Source organism: Apostichopus japonicus, chromosome 5, assembly GCF_037975245.1.
Source record: "Apostichopus japonicus isolate 1M-3 chromosome 5, ASM3797524v1, whole genome shotgun sequence".
In the NCBI taxonomy this organism is placed as follows: Eukaryota; Metazoa; Echinodermata; class Holothuroidea; order Aspidochirotida; family Stichopodidae; genus Apostichopus; species Apostichopus japonicus.
Genome location: NC_092565.1, coordinates 4,923,104 through 4,940,630, shown reverse-complemented (window position 1 = coordinate 4,940,630; position 17,527 = coordinate 4,923,104). Strand labels below are relative to the sequence as shown.

Sequence of the window (17,527 nt, the reverse complement as noted above, 5' to 3'; positions counted from 1 at the left end):
GAGGTAGCATGTCCCTTAAATTAAACTCTTTGGTTTTGAATGTGAGACGTGTTGACTTGTGTTGTTTATCGTGAAAATTTTGGGAAAACGGAATCAGGATGGACATTTAGTCAGTCCCAACAAGGACACTATGTCAAAAAGAAACTATTCACCATTAAAACCTCAAAACCTGGCTGGTATTAAGTAAATATTCACAGTTAAGCATAACTGACTAGACTAGAGTAACAAACTAAGTAACAGTAACAACAATTAGACTAAAGTTAGTTAGCGATTAATAGTAGCGGGCTATACGAAAAATGTGCAAGTATCTCTCAATATATTATAACGTGAAGATTTCGACGGGGATTGTTTGTAACACATGAGCTTGTTTTGCAACTAGTGAAACCTAACACGTTAGGCTTAACTTAGACGTAAAGTCGGGGTTGTACTGCATGATTTATAAGTAATCATATCCTAATGTGGAACATCAGGCAGTCGCCTACGGTACTATGCCTAGGCCCCTTTCCACGAAAATTTGTTAAAGCATCATCGTTGCGCAGACACGTCTACAAATGAAATAGCTTTCCTCAGTTATTACTATTTGCCATTTTTGTGGCTTCGATTGAATTTTCAATAATCTAGTTCCATTTTCTTTCACGCAAGTTCTGTTGGCCTACAGGCTACAGCACTATCTTAGCCTAGCCTAGGCCTAAGTTAATCTTTTATTATGCATCACTAACAGTAACAGTAAATTAGTTAGGGCTAAGTTGTGATCTTGGCCAAGCATACCATTCTTATAACATTAACACTATCTACTTAGGTCCACTGGCTCTCCAAATACATGTCATATCGAATTTATGTATTAAAAGAAGGCCGTGGCTATTCTTACGACGAGTCGTAACAATTATTTAGAAACTATTCTTACGACAAAGGCAAATTCAAGCGCAGTAAAGTAAATAAAGCAACTGCGCATGTAGTAGGGGTAACCCTAACCCTAAACATAACCCTAAACCTCAATCCTAACCCTTACCCTAACCCTAACCGGAAATTATTGTTTCTCCTCGTCGTAAAAATAGTACTCCTGGTCATGAAAATAGCAACTGCGCATGCGTAGTCGGGAATTATTCTTACAACTAGTCGTAACAATAGCCACTTTGTTAAAAGAAAGTTTGTTGGAATGGGTCATGACATTTATACGGCAGCCAGACAAATAATGTGGGCAGAACCCCTCACTTGTCCATATGCTGAGTGAATAGCATGTTACCTGTTCTTATTTACCTGGCAGCCAAGGAAGTAGTGCAAGTGTAAGTCAATTATATTCTGCCACTGCCAGGTGAATAGACGTGAGCAAAAAGATAAGGCAAAAGCTGACAAAGTGCATACAAACTGAACAATCCAGACTTGGTGACCAGATTTACCAAAGTATTGACAGCCAAGCCTGCCTCATTAATTGACCAGAGGATACATGTAATGTTATTTGCATAGCCATTAATTTTGCCAATTAATGAAGCTGTTTCAGCAGTTATTACTAGCAGTTTTCCCCGTTGCGCTTATGCCCTATGGGTTTCTGCAACGTAAGAAGAAGAAGTTACAGTGGCCCTTGGTGCCACAGAAATGTCAGTCATAGTTAGAATGACACCCATTGTTCACACCTTCATTGATCTCTCGTGCAAATGATACCTACCTTTTAATTTCATCTTCCAGACAGGGTTTGAAAACTGGAAGTCCAGATGTCACATGAAGAAAAGGCAGAAAGAGAATTATATGCTTGTGGCTATAATGGTTTTGAACAACTCCCTTTGATAGACCCTAAATATGAAAAGTCCCAAGCAGTACTATATCCTGCCCAGTGTATCTTTTGCCCTCCATATGGTGCCCAGTTAAGACATTGTCTTTCAGTGAGTTGGAGCAGTTGTTCTCTGAATAAAGGTTGGTACCATTTATGTATTATAAGTGAAAAACTAAGCAAATTCACATTTTCCACAACCATAATCGTAGATCTTTTACTTGTGATGTTTATCCAGGAGAGATGAGCAAATAGTATTGTCGATGTTGGTAACCATGGAGTCTGAAGCCTATTAAGCCTGACTCCCACCACTGCCTCCACACCCACCCTACAGGAGAATCTAGTTCCCTATTCCCAGTATCTGTTGTGAATAACAAAGTACAGAAACCAGCATTTTCTCAAAAATTAGGCAATGCTCTTTGTGTGAGATAACACAGACTTTAGCAGTTTAATTAAGTTTACGCTCAGACCACATTGAACAGTTTTTGAGATCAAAGGATTGTTTTGGATATTACTTTATAATTCATGTTCATTCTATGCAAAGCATCGCTATTTGATAAGTGGATTATCTCTTTGTAATATATATGTGGGTTATAAGCTCTAGTTGAATGACAGTAATGTATAGATCAGTGCTTTATCTCACAACTGTAACTTCTGTATGCTACCTTGTGATGTAAATCTCTCCTCTGAGCAGCTGGTCAAAAGTTATTCACATGTATGATGTATGAATTGCCAACATGCTTATTTTAAGTGCAAAGGTAAGTTGCCGTAACAGCTATAACAGACTCCAGAATAGTGAATTCTGTGTCCTAACCAACCAGCTGTTCTTTGTTGAAAGTAATTGTAACAGCTATGATACAGCTATAACAGGCTCCACACATTGAAGTGAATTCTGTGTGCCCACCACATTTTCTTTGCTGAAAGTAAGTGTATTAACTATGATACAGGCTCCACAGTCCACACCAGTGAAGTCTGTGTGCCCACCAACTTTTCTTTGTTGACAGTAATTGTAACAGTTATATTACAGCTATATAACAGGCTCATCACAAGTGAATCAGGGGTGCCCACCAGCTGTTCTCTGTTGAAAGTTATTGTAAAAGCTATAATATGGGCTTCACACCAGTGAATTCTGTGTGCCCATTAGTTGTTCTTTGTTGACAATGATTGTAACTTTACTAGTCATCAGGGGCATGAATCATCAATAAAATCAGTTGCAACAACTGAGACTGGTCATGTTCAATTGAACCATTGTGTTTGCTGATATTGCTGTGATGTTCGGTTGCCAGTTTGTCTAGTTAGTAAGGGTCAGGTCTGTATTAATGTATCTTTACCAGGGATGAATTGAGACAGCCGATGTGTGTCGGTTTATGTCTTCATAATTGAATGTATCATCTGAATTCAATTTGATTGTTGGTATCCTACTTTGCATGTACCCTTCTTTCACAGGTAAAGAAGTTTTGCACAATGGTTTCTCCTTCAATCAAGCTAAGAGGAAGGATATAATCAGGAGTGAAAACAGAGTTATATCCATTCATAACTTTAAAGGTTCTCTCTTTGCTACGGCCTCAACACCCAGAAATATTCTCGTCCAGAGAAGCCCAAACAACTTTGAGATTGCCAAAATTGAAGACAAAGATGGAAGAGGCATCAAAGCTGTCTACCTTGACAGCGATGTGAACGACATATTTGTCCTGACAGGTAACTTTGTTTCCAAACAGGCAGTCTAAATCCAAATAGTTGAGAAGCTTGGAACACTACCATGGTTGCTATCGGTAATAGAGATTTAAGATATAAGGGTGGTAGGGTCCATTTTTTCAAGAGACATCTCAAACTGAAATTTCGAAAAGATTGACGAAAAACAGTTGAGTCATCGTCATGTCCATAATCTCATATTTCACTGTCCTAGAGTAAAACAGCTAGTTGTCTGTTGTTACTATTAACATAACATAAACTTGTTCCGATATGTATCATTACACGTTCAATGTTCCTTTACTTAGGCAATCAGGCATCGAAATATATCTTCCTTGAATGGTTGCAATTGGCTGGTGATAACTTTCAGATCTTAATGAAAGCTTATGGCTATTTTCCCTTCTGCTCAGTCTACAGCATATAATATTGTGCAGTGTTGTATGTAGGCCCTAGACTAATGCTAATGTTTGTTTCAAATAGTCAAGTGACTGTCTCAAGCAATGAAAACGACTTCAAATGGAATGGAACAACTAATAAATTAGCGTATATATATGATGTGTTTAACTTTACCTATGGTTTTTGTGACAACCGCTGTGGTACATTTTCACAGCTGGCAAAAAAAAACAACCCACCAGTTTCTTATTCTTGACAAATATAAACGCTGAACAAAAACAAAATCTGAACTGATGGCAACAAAAGTGTCTTTAATAGATGCTTAAAAAAATTGTCAGCTCAGTTCAGTTCAGTTCCGACCAGCCAAGCAAGTATTTACTTATATCAGTGACTGCAGTATACTTCATACCCTGGTCTCAGTTGGAGAGCACTTCATATTTCAAGTGAATATCCGGCCACTTGGTCTTCTTTGTTTACATATTCCAGACTCTTCTTTTACTTTGTTTTAAGAGACAGACGCTGGTATCCTGGAACAAACAGGAGGGATGTTTATTTACCGGACAGTCTTTAGCGAAGATCAAGTGTATGTCCTCAGCTGTGGGAAGGAGCATGTTTTGCTGCTGACTAAATCAGGCATGGTGTTTTCCTTTGGTGCTGGTAGGTAGGTTAGCATTGGTCAGCTGTCTCACTGACATTTTGATATCTCTTCGGCTTTTTTTCTCCTTTTTTTATTTCTTGTAGAAGGTAACAATAATCTATATTTGATGATGATGGTTTGGGTGTGTGTTTGTTTATGTGTATAAGTCTGTATGTAAGTGACACCTTGGCTTGTAAACATTACTCAAAAAGGACATCATGGATTTAATTGTGAACCTTGTATGTAGATAAATCCCAGTGAGATCAAGAACAAAATTGTTTTTCATAGATGTGGAAGGTCATAAAGAAAGAAGATTGAATGACTAAGAATTACAAGAACCTTTTGCAGAGGTCAAAGGTCATTTGACGTCTACATAGGTTAAGCATGAAAACCTTGTAAACAATATAATCGAAAAAGAAAGTTTGTACTTAATATATCGATCCATCTTATTAAGTACAAAAACCCTTCTGAAGGTGGAGCTCAAAGCCCATTTGAGGTCATCATCGGTCAAAGCCAAAAAGTACAGCTTTGATCAACTACATACGTGGTATGTGGATCCACCTCATTGAGTACAACATATCTATCATTTTTGTATAGGTCAAAGGTTATTTGAGTTCAACATAAGTCAAAGTTTGGATATTTTGTACACAACGACTCCAACAACAAAGTGTGAATAATGTTCATACCTCATATATCTTTCGATTTTTAGGTCAAAGGTTAAATGTGAGTTTGACAGAGGTCATGAATCATTGTTATCGGAATCTAACTCCAACTTGGATGCACTTCATACTTCGTATGCAGGTCCACCTTATTATGTACAAGAGCCTTATTTGCAGTTAACATTAAAGATTGTCATGTAAAATTTGGCAAGGAATCAATAAGCCTGTAGGCTTTGTAGTTTTAATGGAAAGTGCATTTTTTAAGAATGAAATTTGCATTTGCTTCTCAGATATTTGTGGAAAACACAATTAACTAACTCCTCCCGTTTGGAGTGTCACCCAACCTTGATGAGCTTCAGGTCCATTCATCTGTCCCGACATCCAAATGTGGCTGCTTTAATAGCATCATGATATGACTCTGCCTTTAAGCTTTAGCCAATTTGTTTTCTTTCTTCTAATTTTAATAATTATTTCTTCAGCCGTGGTCAGCTGGGACATGGTGTTGTTGAGGATAAAGTTCAAACACCAACCCAGGTTGATGCAATAGCCGCTATTCCAATAAAGGACATAAGTGCCGGCGGATGGCACTCCGCAGCTGTCAGTGGTACGTCTCATTCCTCTCATTTTGAAGGTTAAATTTATGGCTAATTGATGGTTATTTGAAATCTTCGCATCCAATGTAATGGAAGGAGCCCACTATTTATTCAAATTGTAGTAAGCTTTGTCAGTCTCCAGGTTTTGAGATCATTTAAATATCAGTGGTAGTATTTATCGAAACCTTCATTTCATGTAATTATTTGATGCAATTTTTTAGTATAGTAAAGCAGAAAATGTTCACTGTAGTCCATTTCTTCTACTTAATACAAATTATAGATATTTGTATTGTATTGTATTTTATTGCAGTTTTGTATTACATTGTATTGTAATACAATGTATTGCATTGTATTACATTGTATTGTAATACAATGTATTGCATTGTATTACATTGTATTGTATTACATTGTAATGAAATGTCAGACCTGCCATCTGCAAGAAGGTGTAGCATTGACCTTTTCCAATAAAATCCTGGAGATTGGTGACCGGAACATGGAGGTATTACAAACTATTCTTAAATCATATAAAATTCATAGCTTTATCATTCTAAGAAGTTATTTGAGTTCTGCTGGAATCATGGTAAAACGGTTAATGATGGTATATAAATGTACTGTAATGAAGTGATATCATTTTGTAACGCTGTAATACTGTGCTGGCAATAGTTTGCTATCATCATCCTACCGACCATTTACTTCTCACATATATGTTTTTAATTTACACAGAGTATGGCGATCTATACATCTGGGGCTGGAACGAAAGTGGTCAGCTTGGATTTCCCAAACAAACCAAGAAGGACAAATCTACGTCCCGCTCTCCGTTAGCCAAGAAAAGAAGATGGAGTGGGAAAGACGAAGCAAGCAAAGATGAGATGACTGGGAATAGTTCAGCGAAAGAAGAGGTAAATAGTCACTGTAAACTTATTGTCAATGATTCGTTTCCGACACGTTTCGTTTCCGACACGGTCAAGATGGGTAGTCATGATTGTATTTAGCCTAGAACATCCCAAGGTAGAAAATGGAAATCGAGTTCAAACTTGACCATTCAGACGTTGAATCATAGAATTCACTCTCATTAAATGTGACGCATTTAATAAAATGCGAGTATTGTCGCAGAAGTTTTGACAGTGAATGTTAAACAAGTTGTTTATATAACAATGCATCTGTAAGTTGTGTCACCTTGTTCTATTTGCCTTTGTTTGGATCTAGACGGTCAATGCAGAATACATAAAAATGAATGGTTAATGTTTGAGCTATCATGGATGATTCAGTAGATTTGTTGGAGGGGTTCAGGGGGTGGGAGGGGGAAGGGGGTCTCCATTGTTGTCCTTTTTACATGAAATGGTGAATTGCAACAACAAAAAACTTGCAATCATGAGAAATTTACAGAATGAATGAGAATGGAATACCCACTGAGCCACCCTTCCAAACTATCCAATGCGATCAAATCAAAGGAAACAAAACAATCCTGCCATCCAATGATATTATCGCTTCTCTACCTTTTCTGCTTATGTCTAATACTGGTCTTTATCCGAAAGCATGTCAAGCAGTTCTTCTAAGCCAAAAATTCTAATTTCTTTTAAGAGGTACAGAACTTGCTCCTTAGACAGAAAAATACAGAAATGATTTGAACAATGGACCGTTTTGATCTTCCTTATTTTCAGGATATTTCTGTAACAGAAATTGATACAGAAGATGTTACATTTCTCATGTCTCCACAAATCCTGGACATGTCCCCACCCAAAGAGGTTCTGATCAAATCAGCAAGTTGTGGATCCAGGCACACAGCAGCAGTGACTAGAGATGGGCATTTATATACCTGGGGTTCTGGAAGATGGGGGCAGCTCGGACACGGTAACGAATGGACCCAGGATACCCCGACAAGGGTAGAAAGGTTTGCAGATGGGGGGTGCAGAGTTGTGGACGTTTACTGTAGAGAGTGGAATACCTTCTTTGTGTTAGAGAATGACATCTCTCAATAACAAGAAAAGCTATAGTTTAGCTGGAATGAATCTTGCACATGGAAGATGACATTGTAAAAACTTTGTAGTTTTACTGAAATTGGGACCATGTTGACGGAGGCATTTTAACGCATTGACACACTTTTACTTACTACATATCCAATGAGAACAAAGAAAAAATGTGAATCTGTTAAAAATACATATATTTCAGATGAACTTTTGTTTGGTATCATACATAATTAACTAATTATGATGTTAGGTAAATATGATATTATAAACTATACGAGTGTACTGATATTGTGTTTATTATAGATGATATAGATGATACAGATATTTGGGAATGTTAATAGCTTTCCAACCTACATATATTTTGCTCACTTATCATTTTTGCTATATATTATCACCGTGTGCTTTTAGAGATGTTTTCTCTTTGGTCGTTTAACTCCCAACACTAGCATACTATTCATAGAAAGGTAGCCATAGGCAATTGTTTTGAAACATCGAAGGTAAACAAGTTACCACTGTTGCCAATATATGTGTTCACATGCTAACATTTATAAGTTTCTCTTTCAACCTTTAAGTGCTTCTCCTTTTTGTGAAAGACAGAAAGAGGGAAAGGGACTGCAGATTATCAGATTATGTATAAATAGTTAACAGAGTTGTTTAATACATTTTTGTATAAAAAAAAATAAACATAACACATAGTACTATTATATTAGATAAATGATTTTTGTCATTTTGTATAATTTTTATCAGATAGGTCAACTCTACATACATATGGTAGTACTTTTGATGGGCTAATTTATGCGAGAACTGTTTTTACCTACGATACCGCCAAAGAGTTCAAGAGATGGATCGACCTGGTAGCCTACCTGTACCACAGTGTTTTGATAGTACAACAAAAGTATATAATTTAAGTGGTGGGGGGAGTTTACAAAAGTCCAAGTTTCCCTGGCCATGTCGTCTTTACAGTTTTCTCTCTCTTTGTCTTATGTAAGTGCTGGATAGATTCACAGAATTAAAAAAACAGAAAATAAAATTTTGTTGATCGTAATTTACCCATCTATCTACTCCAATTTGAGCACAGATAGGCAAACAATCCTAACATTCCTTCAATAGCTCTGATCATACATGGCTTACTGCCAAGCTCATTGAATCAAAGTTTCACCCTATAAAAGGGTAGGAATACTCATTAACTTAGACCACTTCCACCTGGCAATGAAAGCTTTCTTCAGATAAAAAATTATAAACCACTTGCAAGTCAATAGATTTTGTGGCAAGTTACAATTGCAGAAGTGTATAGTGCATGTTTTTATACTACGGTAAATGTCTGGTTTTTAGGTACTGATTACATATTGCTAATGCTATCTAGCTCTCTATGCAAATTAGATTTCAGATCAAATAAAAGTCATACTTAAATGAGAGATCTCTTACGAATGCAAAGTTTACAGAGTTCATGTCTAAAATGACAAAATCATCTAGTACTTTTTCATAAAAAATGATAAAAAAAATGAATATTTCTGAGGTAGGAAATGTGTAGCATGATCCCTGAAACTTGTTCTTCTCCTCTTAGCAATTTCTCTCGTGAGGTTCTCGGTAGGTAAGATTAAGATGCTGAAATATCTCTCTTTCTGTCTTGGCTTCCAAGGAACAGTTCTGTAATAAATCAAAAAGAGTCTGTTTTGCCACAAGATTTATACAAAGTACTGCATGACATCCCAGTAGCACATAAAGTAGTAAACACTTCCCCCTACAGGACATTATAAAGTCATCCCCTGAATCATTTCAAAAACTTATCCAATTTATAGACTTACATAGGCCAGATATTTTACTACCTTTGGAGTATGTAAGCATGATCAATTTTTCACCAAGTACTCTTCACCCCTCCTACCCCACCCCCAACCCTTCCTACCATCACATTACCACCTAATGTACCCCCCCCACCCCAAAAGAATGTTGCTCCTTACATTTACTTTGTCGAATAGTCCATGACTGGTTAATATCATATTCATTTCTTTATTGGCGTAGTCTCGAATGGAACGACAGAACATTCGAGAGCCTGTCCAGCCCATGAGAGCAAAGGCATGCTGACTGGCTGGCGTCATGACAAAGTCTACCCTTCTGGCAATCCATGATCTGTTACAGAAGAATAACAATAGAGCTTTTGTATTTAATCTGTTGTCTTTACGATGGTGTGCACATCACTGAGAACACCGCTTAGTTTAGCAATGACAGGAGTGAAATTTGCCACAAGCAAAGAGATTACAAGGACCAGAAGGGTAGGGGAGAGAGGAAGAAGTGAGGGGGATAGAGGGAGGGGAAGGGGAAATATTCTCCCGTAACTCACCCTCACCTCAAAACCCATAACCCACTGCATACTATACTTGTAATGTATCTTCTATTTAATCAACTGAGCCAGGATCCCACTCATAATATAACATTATCAATGGCCATCACACCATAATAACCAACAATTAATGGAACGGAAGAAACGATTCACCTTGAATAATTGCAAAAACAAACTAAATCATGATACATGCATGAATTGAGGCTGATTTATCAAAACCTCTTTCACTACTTAGGGGGGGGGTAAACAGTAACCCGAATAGTAAATCAAAAACCATTTTAAGGTTTGAGAAAGCTAATATTGACATTCTTTTAATATTCAATATGGGAAAAAACAAGATGATAATAAGAGGTTCTTACTTTGATTCATTTTCACTGGTTCCATGAGTAGATCCACTGCTTCTCCCAGAAGTCTTCAGCTTCTTACAAGGCGATGACGGTTCTTCTTCATCTGCGTGAATTCGTTCCTCGTCTATGCCGGATGTAGTCACCACGTCTTCATCTTTTGGTAATTTGAAGATGCTGAAACATCTCTCAAAGTGGTCCATGACGCTCTGACGTTTGACCGATATCGGTGCCTCGCCGTACGTATTCCTCTGAACGTCCGTGTAGATGAGGTGAGCTCTCAGGTTTTGAAGGAGCTGTGCCAATAGCTCCTCTTCTCTACCCTCTTCGGGATGGGAGATGAGGAAGTCAACGTCGTGACCCGAATCTTTACCCCTGAGGAAAAAATTGGAAAAGGATCTCATTGGAGCATGTAAAATTACTCTCATAAATTCTCTTATAAAGTAAAGTTGGCATTTGTGATGGACTTACAAGGACCTAGTTTTGGATGTATTTTTCTTGCTTTCTGTGTTATAGGGTAATACATGGTCCACATTAATAAGGCTTCAAAAGTGTTCCTGCTGTGAGTGTGCATGTAAGTCACAGAGGGGTTGCATGCGGTCCGCAATATGTCTATCTGTGGAGTAACCCAACGGACCATATTTTCAGATACCTTTGTTTAAAGGTAAAAATTAATAGCAAATTACAGATAATCATTTCCAGGTTCCAGGCATATTTTTTGCTTTTAGTCAGATCTAATTAGGCTTACAACTTACGTGCCTTCTAGGTTACTTCATCAAAAAAAATTGTTGAGAAATATTTGGGACAAACTCCTCCTTTTATGTATTTCTTTATCTCAAACATAAATTAAATATACAATATCAGCACTTTCAAATTTCCTATTCATTTTGCAAAGAAAATTTTACTCATTAAAAAAAAAAAAAAGTGCTCTCAGTTGATAATGCAATCAAAAGGTGACCTCAAATATACTAGAAAGTTAAATAATTTTCAGTTTCACCTGTGATCAAACTTCAACAAGTGTTTAAACCACAAGACTCAACGCATCCACCTGCACTGAGAGAATCAATTTCTCTAATTGGACGCCCCTTAATGTCTGAGAAAAACCATGGATGGACCAAACCTCCAGAAACAGTTCTTATGAAATCTTTTAGCAGCTTTTAGCTTAAATGGAGGGCAAAATATGATGACATTTCAGTGTGATTGTTGAAGTTTCATAAAACCCTGGATTCCCCATTCAAAGTAGATTACCGAATAAACCCTCCTGTCATAATGACTGTAACTCCTGGCAATATTCTTTCTGCTTCTGTTTTCACGATGGAGTGTATCTTCTCTGCTTCTCGTCGTGTTACAGGTGTGTTTAAGTCAGTGAAATGCTCCAGACCTACGAGAAAAGGGAAAATTCCCACGACCAAAAAAATTAATATCTTTATTGGATGAAAATTGTAAGAGTGCAGAAAAGGAATAGAATTGATGATAGTTTAAGGAATATTCCAAATAAAAAAAATGTAATGAACATATTTGTACACTAGTTGGTGAAATGAACTTCTCGATAGTCAAATTAAGCTTTGAATTTTTAAAACTTTCATGAATTTTCAGAAGTTTCATGAATGTATACGGCAAGAACATGAGTGAATAACCTCATCATGGCAAACAACTTTTACTGACGTAGAAATGAATTTTATTTGGGAGAAGAGAATAAAATACTGAGTAAATTTCAATTTACAATTGTCAGTTCAAGCTTAATGTGAATATAGGTTGAGAAATGATTCTGTTAACTTTACCAGGCCCCTCAAGTCATCAATCGTAACTCATAGTATAACATTTCCTTGGTGGAAGGAATTCTACTTGACCTTACCTTTTCTTTGCTCAATCGAGAGGTTCGAATATTCCGAACGTCTAATGTCGTCCAAGGTGCGATGACCCAGATCATACCACTTTCGTGCCGTTGCAGGGCCACATCCAAAGATACCTGTGAAAGCCTATTGAAAGATGAAAAGTAGCATCACACACAGTAAAACTTGTAACAAGAGTAGTGTGTTAATAGCAAATATACAAGTAGGGGTGGCAAACCGACAACTTTTGGGCAACTTGTATTTAAAAACTGTTTTCATGATTACTCCTTTTTTGCTTGTTGGCTTTCCTTTTTTTTTACATACCATAAGCTATGTGTGTGTTCAACTTGATATAAAAACATCAGTGTTAGGATCCAAGCCATTTTGTACATAGATCTACACATTTTAGCTCTGACAACTTTCATATGTTTAAAGAATCCCTATGAAGTAATGAATGAAAGTTGAATGTTTTCCTTTACATTTGGGGATGGGGGTGGGAAGGAGGGAAGATCAGCCAACAAATCGAATATCAAATAGTCCTGAAATTATGAAAGGTTCAGTACCCTTTAAGAATAGGATTATTGAAACCAAGTGAGCCTTTATGAGCAACACAATAACCAAATGTTGTGAAGAGAAACTTAGACCAACACCATACATGTATGCACTGAGTAACTTCTTAATTTAAATAGTCTTAATTCTTGATAAGACAGTATAAGATAACTTTCTCTTTTTCAAATTTTCTATTATGTACTCATGCTGCTCAAATGATGTTCTTCCTTAGAGGTACTCTCCTTTGCATCTAAAACATGCTAGAATTGCCACAAATGGTCACCGACATCAATATTCTTCTCTGCTTTTAATGAACTTACCTGCATGACCTCGAACCATTCATCTCCTTGGATGTTTTCTACTTCTGTTGAAAATCCATCTTCCAGTAACTCCTGAGAATAGAAGTCAAATAACATGTTGGATATATACATATTTAAATGTATACAAGTTTACAAGAGTGCATATATTGTGCCGTCCTTTTATCATCCAGCTGTCCTTCAAATCAATTCCTAATGTCCTCTCATGTGCTAGTTTTCTTTTTATATACATTAACTTTACCAAATGATATGTAATTCCTTCTGCTTTTCTAACCTTTGCTTTTTCTATTTTACCAGTTACCTTCTGGAGAGCACTTTCCCAGGCTTGTTCATTCATATATTTTTTAATATATAGTGCCTTTTCTCAAAGGCTCAAAGCGCTTAACAATATTACCCCGGTCAACGATAACCTGTCAAACAAAGAGACAATCCCTCCACTTGGCAGCAGCTAAACCGTGCCCAGCTGACAGTTTTATGTCACAGGTCCCCATTTATACACCTGGGTGAAGAGAGGCAATGGAGATAAAGTACCTCGCCCAAGGACACAACGCAATGATCTGGCCAGGACTCGAACTTGCAATCCTTAGATCACAAATCCACTGCCTTAACCATTTGACCACAACACTCCCTCAAACTTTGACCTTGCTAAGGTCAGAGCTTCATTTCTTCTCTCTTATACATAATTGCAATCCTCTCCACACAGCTGCATTTTCTTGTCTTCAGCATAAATATTTTTGCCAAATCTCAACTAAAAACTCAATCAAACAGCTTTGTAACCTTACCTGTATGATTCTTTTACAATGCTTCCCTCCTTTCAGATCATACAAGTCTTCAACATCTCCCATGCTTTTGATCTGTTTAGGGTAGGCGCGAAGTGCAGCAGATGCTTTGCGAAATGCCAACGCCCTGCCAAGGTTATTATCACCTCCAAGAAAATCTGCATGTTTCTCTAGCAACTCTAGGGCATCCTAATTGACAAAAACAAGAAATTAAAGAACAGTGAATCCATTTATTTGGTATGTCTAAATATAGCAATGTTCAAGTTTTCATGACACATAATGCCCTAAGCATCTACCTCTACCTTACATAAAGAGTTTAAATATCTATGCCGCAATGACCTCCACTGACATCATGGGGAGTTACTAGATGAACCTTCCTAATTCATCGTTTCTGGAAAAACTGAGCCAAAAATCAAAGATCAGACCAATGGGTCCACTGTCAATTTTCTGGCAAACCCGAAATGCATCGTTACCATGGGAGGCATCTTTGTAAAGACCTGACTAGGGTCAGAGCGGGAGAAAGTGGGGCAGCTGTTTGTCATTGTGAGCAAGTTCTTTCCACATTAGAAGATGACAGAAGAGAGAAGGGGAGGGACAAGGAGATGTGCTGATCTTCCTCTCCAATTGTGATATCAATGATGGCATATTTAACACTTTTTCATTGTCAGAAAAATGTCATTAGGAAAACAGATATATTGCTGTAGTCTACACAATCTTTGGTTTCACTGATAACTTGCTGTCGATACTGGATCTTTCTGTTATCCATCATCAATTATATCAATTTCAATTAATTTCAATAATATACTTAAGTGGCCTCATACAATGTAATATCTTTAATAAAGAATGTTTTTTGCTTGGTTGCTTTGATGATTTGCCTTCAATGAAATATAAAGTCGTTTTTATTACATTTGTCCCAAGATTTTTAAACGTAACATTACTTTTTTTGAACAGGCTGCATTTGTTTTAACAATTTGACGATACAGGGTAAAATGGAGGAAAGAAAGATTACAGAGGAAGCTTGTAGGCTATCTCACCGAGAACTTCTTGTTGACGCTATGTAAAGGAGTTATCCTCTGACAGCAATATTTGGCATTCTCATAAGGATTTTCTTCTGTCTTGCTCTGCATAATAGGTGCAACCTTTAGAGGAACAAACAAATTTGATAATAATGTGCAGATTATTGATTACAATTCATTTACAAGATGAAAGATAAAATTCTTACACAGGCTCTCTAGTGGATAAGCAGTTCGCTAACAGTTTTATTTTATTTTAAAGATAAAATTGTTAGAAATTAATTTAAATCAAACATACTGGTTTTTTAGAGTGCATCTAAGTGTGTGCCTTCATGTTTCTATTGTCATGGTCATGTTGGTTTACACTTTCATCAGCAATATCCATTTAAATATTGGGTATTTAGAAAGTGTATCAACTGTGGCTATGTATATACATGATCTGTTGCATTACTTCAATTTTCAAAAACACAAACAAAAATTAAATTGTCCTCAAAATTACCCGCTTTCCAGTCTTCAGTCTGTGATGGTCACAAACTTCCACAAAGATTCCCTCTTCCATGCAAGAAGTGAAATACTCGAGTGTAACGACATGGCATTGACCACAGATCTTTTCAACATCAGAGGACGGATGAGACTTTTTCAAAGACTTGACAACTTGATCTTGTGTTTCCAGTTCAGAGATAATATGAGTCACTTTTTCTCTGCAACGTTTTGGAATAAAAAATAAAAAAATCATACCACGCACTGCTCAAAGCAAGCACTCTCAACTAACATTATGACAAAGCTTTAAGAAAGCAGCACACAGTTCAAGGTCATTATTATTGGGTCCATTATAAAGGTATGCAAAGGTTAAAGGTCATCATTATTGCCACCAAATTTTAACATGCTTTAAATTGCTTTCAAAAAGTTTTCAAAAGTACTTTCCGAGAGGCTCTGATTCTCCAAATTGGTCTTTGACATTGACAAACATTCAAGTCAACAGTTCTATTATCTTTATGTGGGTAATTTCTGTAACAGTGGCTGTGAAAAGCTTGTTGAAATTTGAGCATTGGTGACCATTCATTTTCTAGCATATTTGGGGGCAATACAGGTCTATTACCTTTAATCCTCAATATTCAGGAGAACAAGTGAAACAATTATACTGTACTTTCACGAGATACTTAATGCACATACATTAACTTTTCTCTAATTGAGAAACCATATTACTTCATTGAAAAACATCTTGAAAAATAATTACAACTCTGAAGTATTGACCATCTTGACATATCATTAGAAAGAGAAAGTTTGCTATGCAGTGATGTTATTTGAAAGTCACTTTCAAGTAGGCTCATATTTGAGCTGTACTCTTTACAGTGGTGCTAACTGTGAAGCTAAATATTACATGGTTGGAATCATTACCACAATTTTAATAGCAAACTATATACTGTATAGCAATTAAGCAAACTCTTTAGAGGTTCACATAATCCCTTTAGTTAAAATCCGATACAAAGTAAAAACAACAAAGTGACAAATAAAGTAAAGTAACACTAAGCATTTTGCTGTCACTATGACACACCTCTTTGCTTCAAGTTCACTTTTGGTATGAATGTGACAACTTTTATCATCAATATCTAAAGAACCCATGCACTATGCTTGGAATATGTTCCATTTTATCAATCAAAAGTAAGTTTCCCAATGGACTTTCCTTTCAATAATACTTTCAAAAAGGGGAACATGGACAGTCCCATATTGAGTAGACCAAGCTCCAATGGAATTAGTGCAGGTCAAAAGTTAGGAGGGCTTGAATCTGAAAAACCAAATGATTGTACCTGAGCAGGGATAACCCACACAATTTTAAAGACCTTGGGCTATAGTATTTTGTTTCATGTCCATAGTGAAGAAATCCTGATGGCCTGTAGTTGCCTCTTTTTTCATATCGAACAGTCATTCATTGAATTCCTTGCAGACTAGATTTGATGGTCACTAGCGTAATTTAGATATTTGTTTTAATTAGAATATAGGAGGGCTGTTTTCTGTAGCTAAATGAAGTTTGAGGTGTGATGAGTCAAATGTTAAATTCGTGGAAGTAGTACTTATGTATGGTTGACGGCATAACAACATTAACAGCCAATGTTACAGGATTAACAACATGAAAAAGGATTCGGAATCAACATAAGCCCTTACGAAAGAGTTTCATCCACCAAAAATCCTTTCTTGTTTGCGCTTTTCTTCATGTGAATTAGTCGAACTTTCTGTATTTTACTCCCTACGATAAACATAACCGCGGGATCTTTGCTTGATCTGGAGCCCGACGAGGGTAGTTTCCCTCCGGCAGCTGCCATCTTGCTCTTAAACCGAAATATACGCCTAGAAATGATAGTTAAATAAACATCCCTAAAAATGCGTTTGTTCTTGCTAGTTCAATTTTTTTATTTTAATGTGCAAACTTGCATCTTTTGTCAAGTAAAGTTATCCTTAAGAATTTTTCTATCATTGTTTTTCCTACCTGGTGTGCGTCTGTGATCCAGACGTCGTCTGCTACCTACATATTCGTGATCGCTGTGTAAAGCATGGGATTTGAATTGTTGAAGTACAGTATGATGAAATAATGTTACTGAATGACTGACGAGGTCGACAGTTGGAGTCTTAAGGTAGTCTTAGCATCAACATGTA

General features: G+C 36.7%; 2 protein-coding genes across 10 annotated transcripts in view; one reads left to right on the top strand and one right to left on the bottom strand.

Annotated features, from left to right (window-relative positions):
* Positions 1-8,024, top strand: part of LOC139967386 (RCC1 domain-containing protein 1-like) — a 29,780-nt gene extending 21,756 nt beyond the window's left edge. For 2 of the 7 annotated variants that reach the window (XM_071971119.1, XM_071971118.1), the window contains exons 2-7: positions 1,684-1,908; positions 3,212-3,463; positions 4,358-4,508; positions 5,623-5,747; positions 6,460-6,635; positions 7,398-8,024. In XM_071971119.1, the coding sequence (XP_071827220.1) occupies positions 1,710-1,908; positions 3,212-3,463; positions 4,358-4,508; positions 5,623-5,747; positions 6,460-6,635; positions 7,398-7,715 (1,221 nt within the window). In that variant the 5' untranslated portion in view covers positions 1,684-1,709 and the 3' untranslated portion in view covers positions 7,716-8,024. Of the gene's footprint in view, positions 1-36; positions 184-222; positions 484-1,683; positions 1,909-3,211; positions 3,464-4,357; positions 4,509-5,622; positions 5,748-6,459; positions 6,636-7,397 lie in introns of those variants that run through there. The other 5 variants (XM_071971113.1, XM_071971114.1, XM_071971116.1 and 2 more) reach the window with 5 other exon arrangements.
* Positions 8,025-8,931: 907 nt separating this feature from the next.
* On the bottom strand, positions 8,932-17,418 carry LOC139967385 (DNA-directed DNA/RNA polymerase mu-like). Of its 3 annotated transcripts, none has more exons than XM_071971111.1 (10): positions 16,684-17,031; positions 15,375-15,576; positions 14,897-15,001; positions 13,866-14,051; positions 13,087-13,158; positions 12,241-12,364; positions 11,634-11,766; positions 10,401-10,760; positions 9,662-9,830; positions 8,932-9,350 (listed from the first exon to the last, which is right to left on the bottom strand). In XM_071971111.1, the coding sequence occupies exons 1-10, from the start codon at positions 16,800-16,802 to the stop codon at positions 9,264-9,266; spliced, it is 1,557 nt and encodes a 518-aa protein (XP_071827212.1). In that variant the 5' UTR covers positions 16,803-17,031; the 3' UTR covers positions 8,932-9,263. The 3 variants fall into 3 exon arrangements, with proteins under 3 accessions (XP_071827212.1, XP_071827210.1, XP_071827213.1); XM_071971109.1 differs by lacking the exon at positions 16,684-17,031 and adding an exon at positions 17,039-17,353 and having other exon boundaries at positions 8,939-9,350; XM_071971112.1 differs by lacking the exon at positions 16,684-17,031 and adding an exon at positions 17,361-17,418 and having other exon boundaries at positions 8,940-9,350.
* Positions 17,419-17,527: the final 109 nt, after the last annotated feature.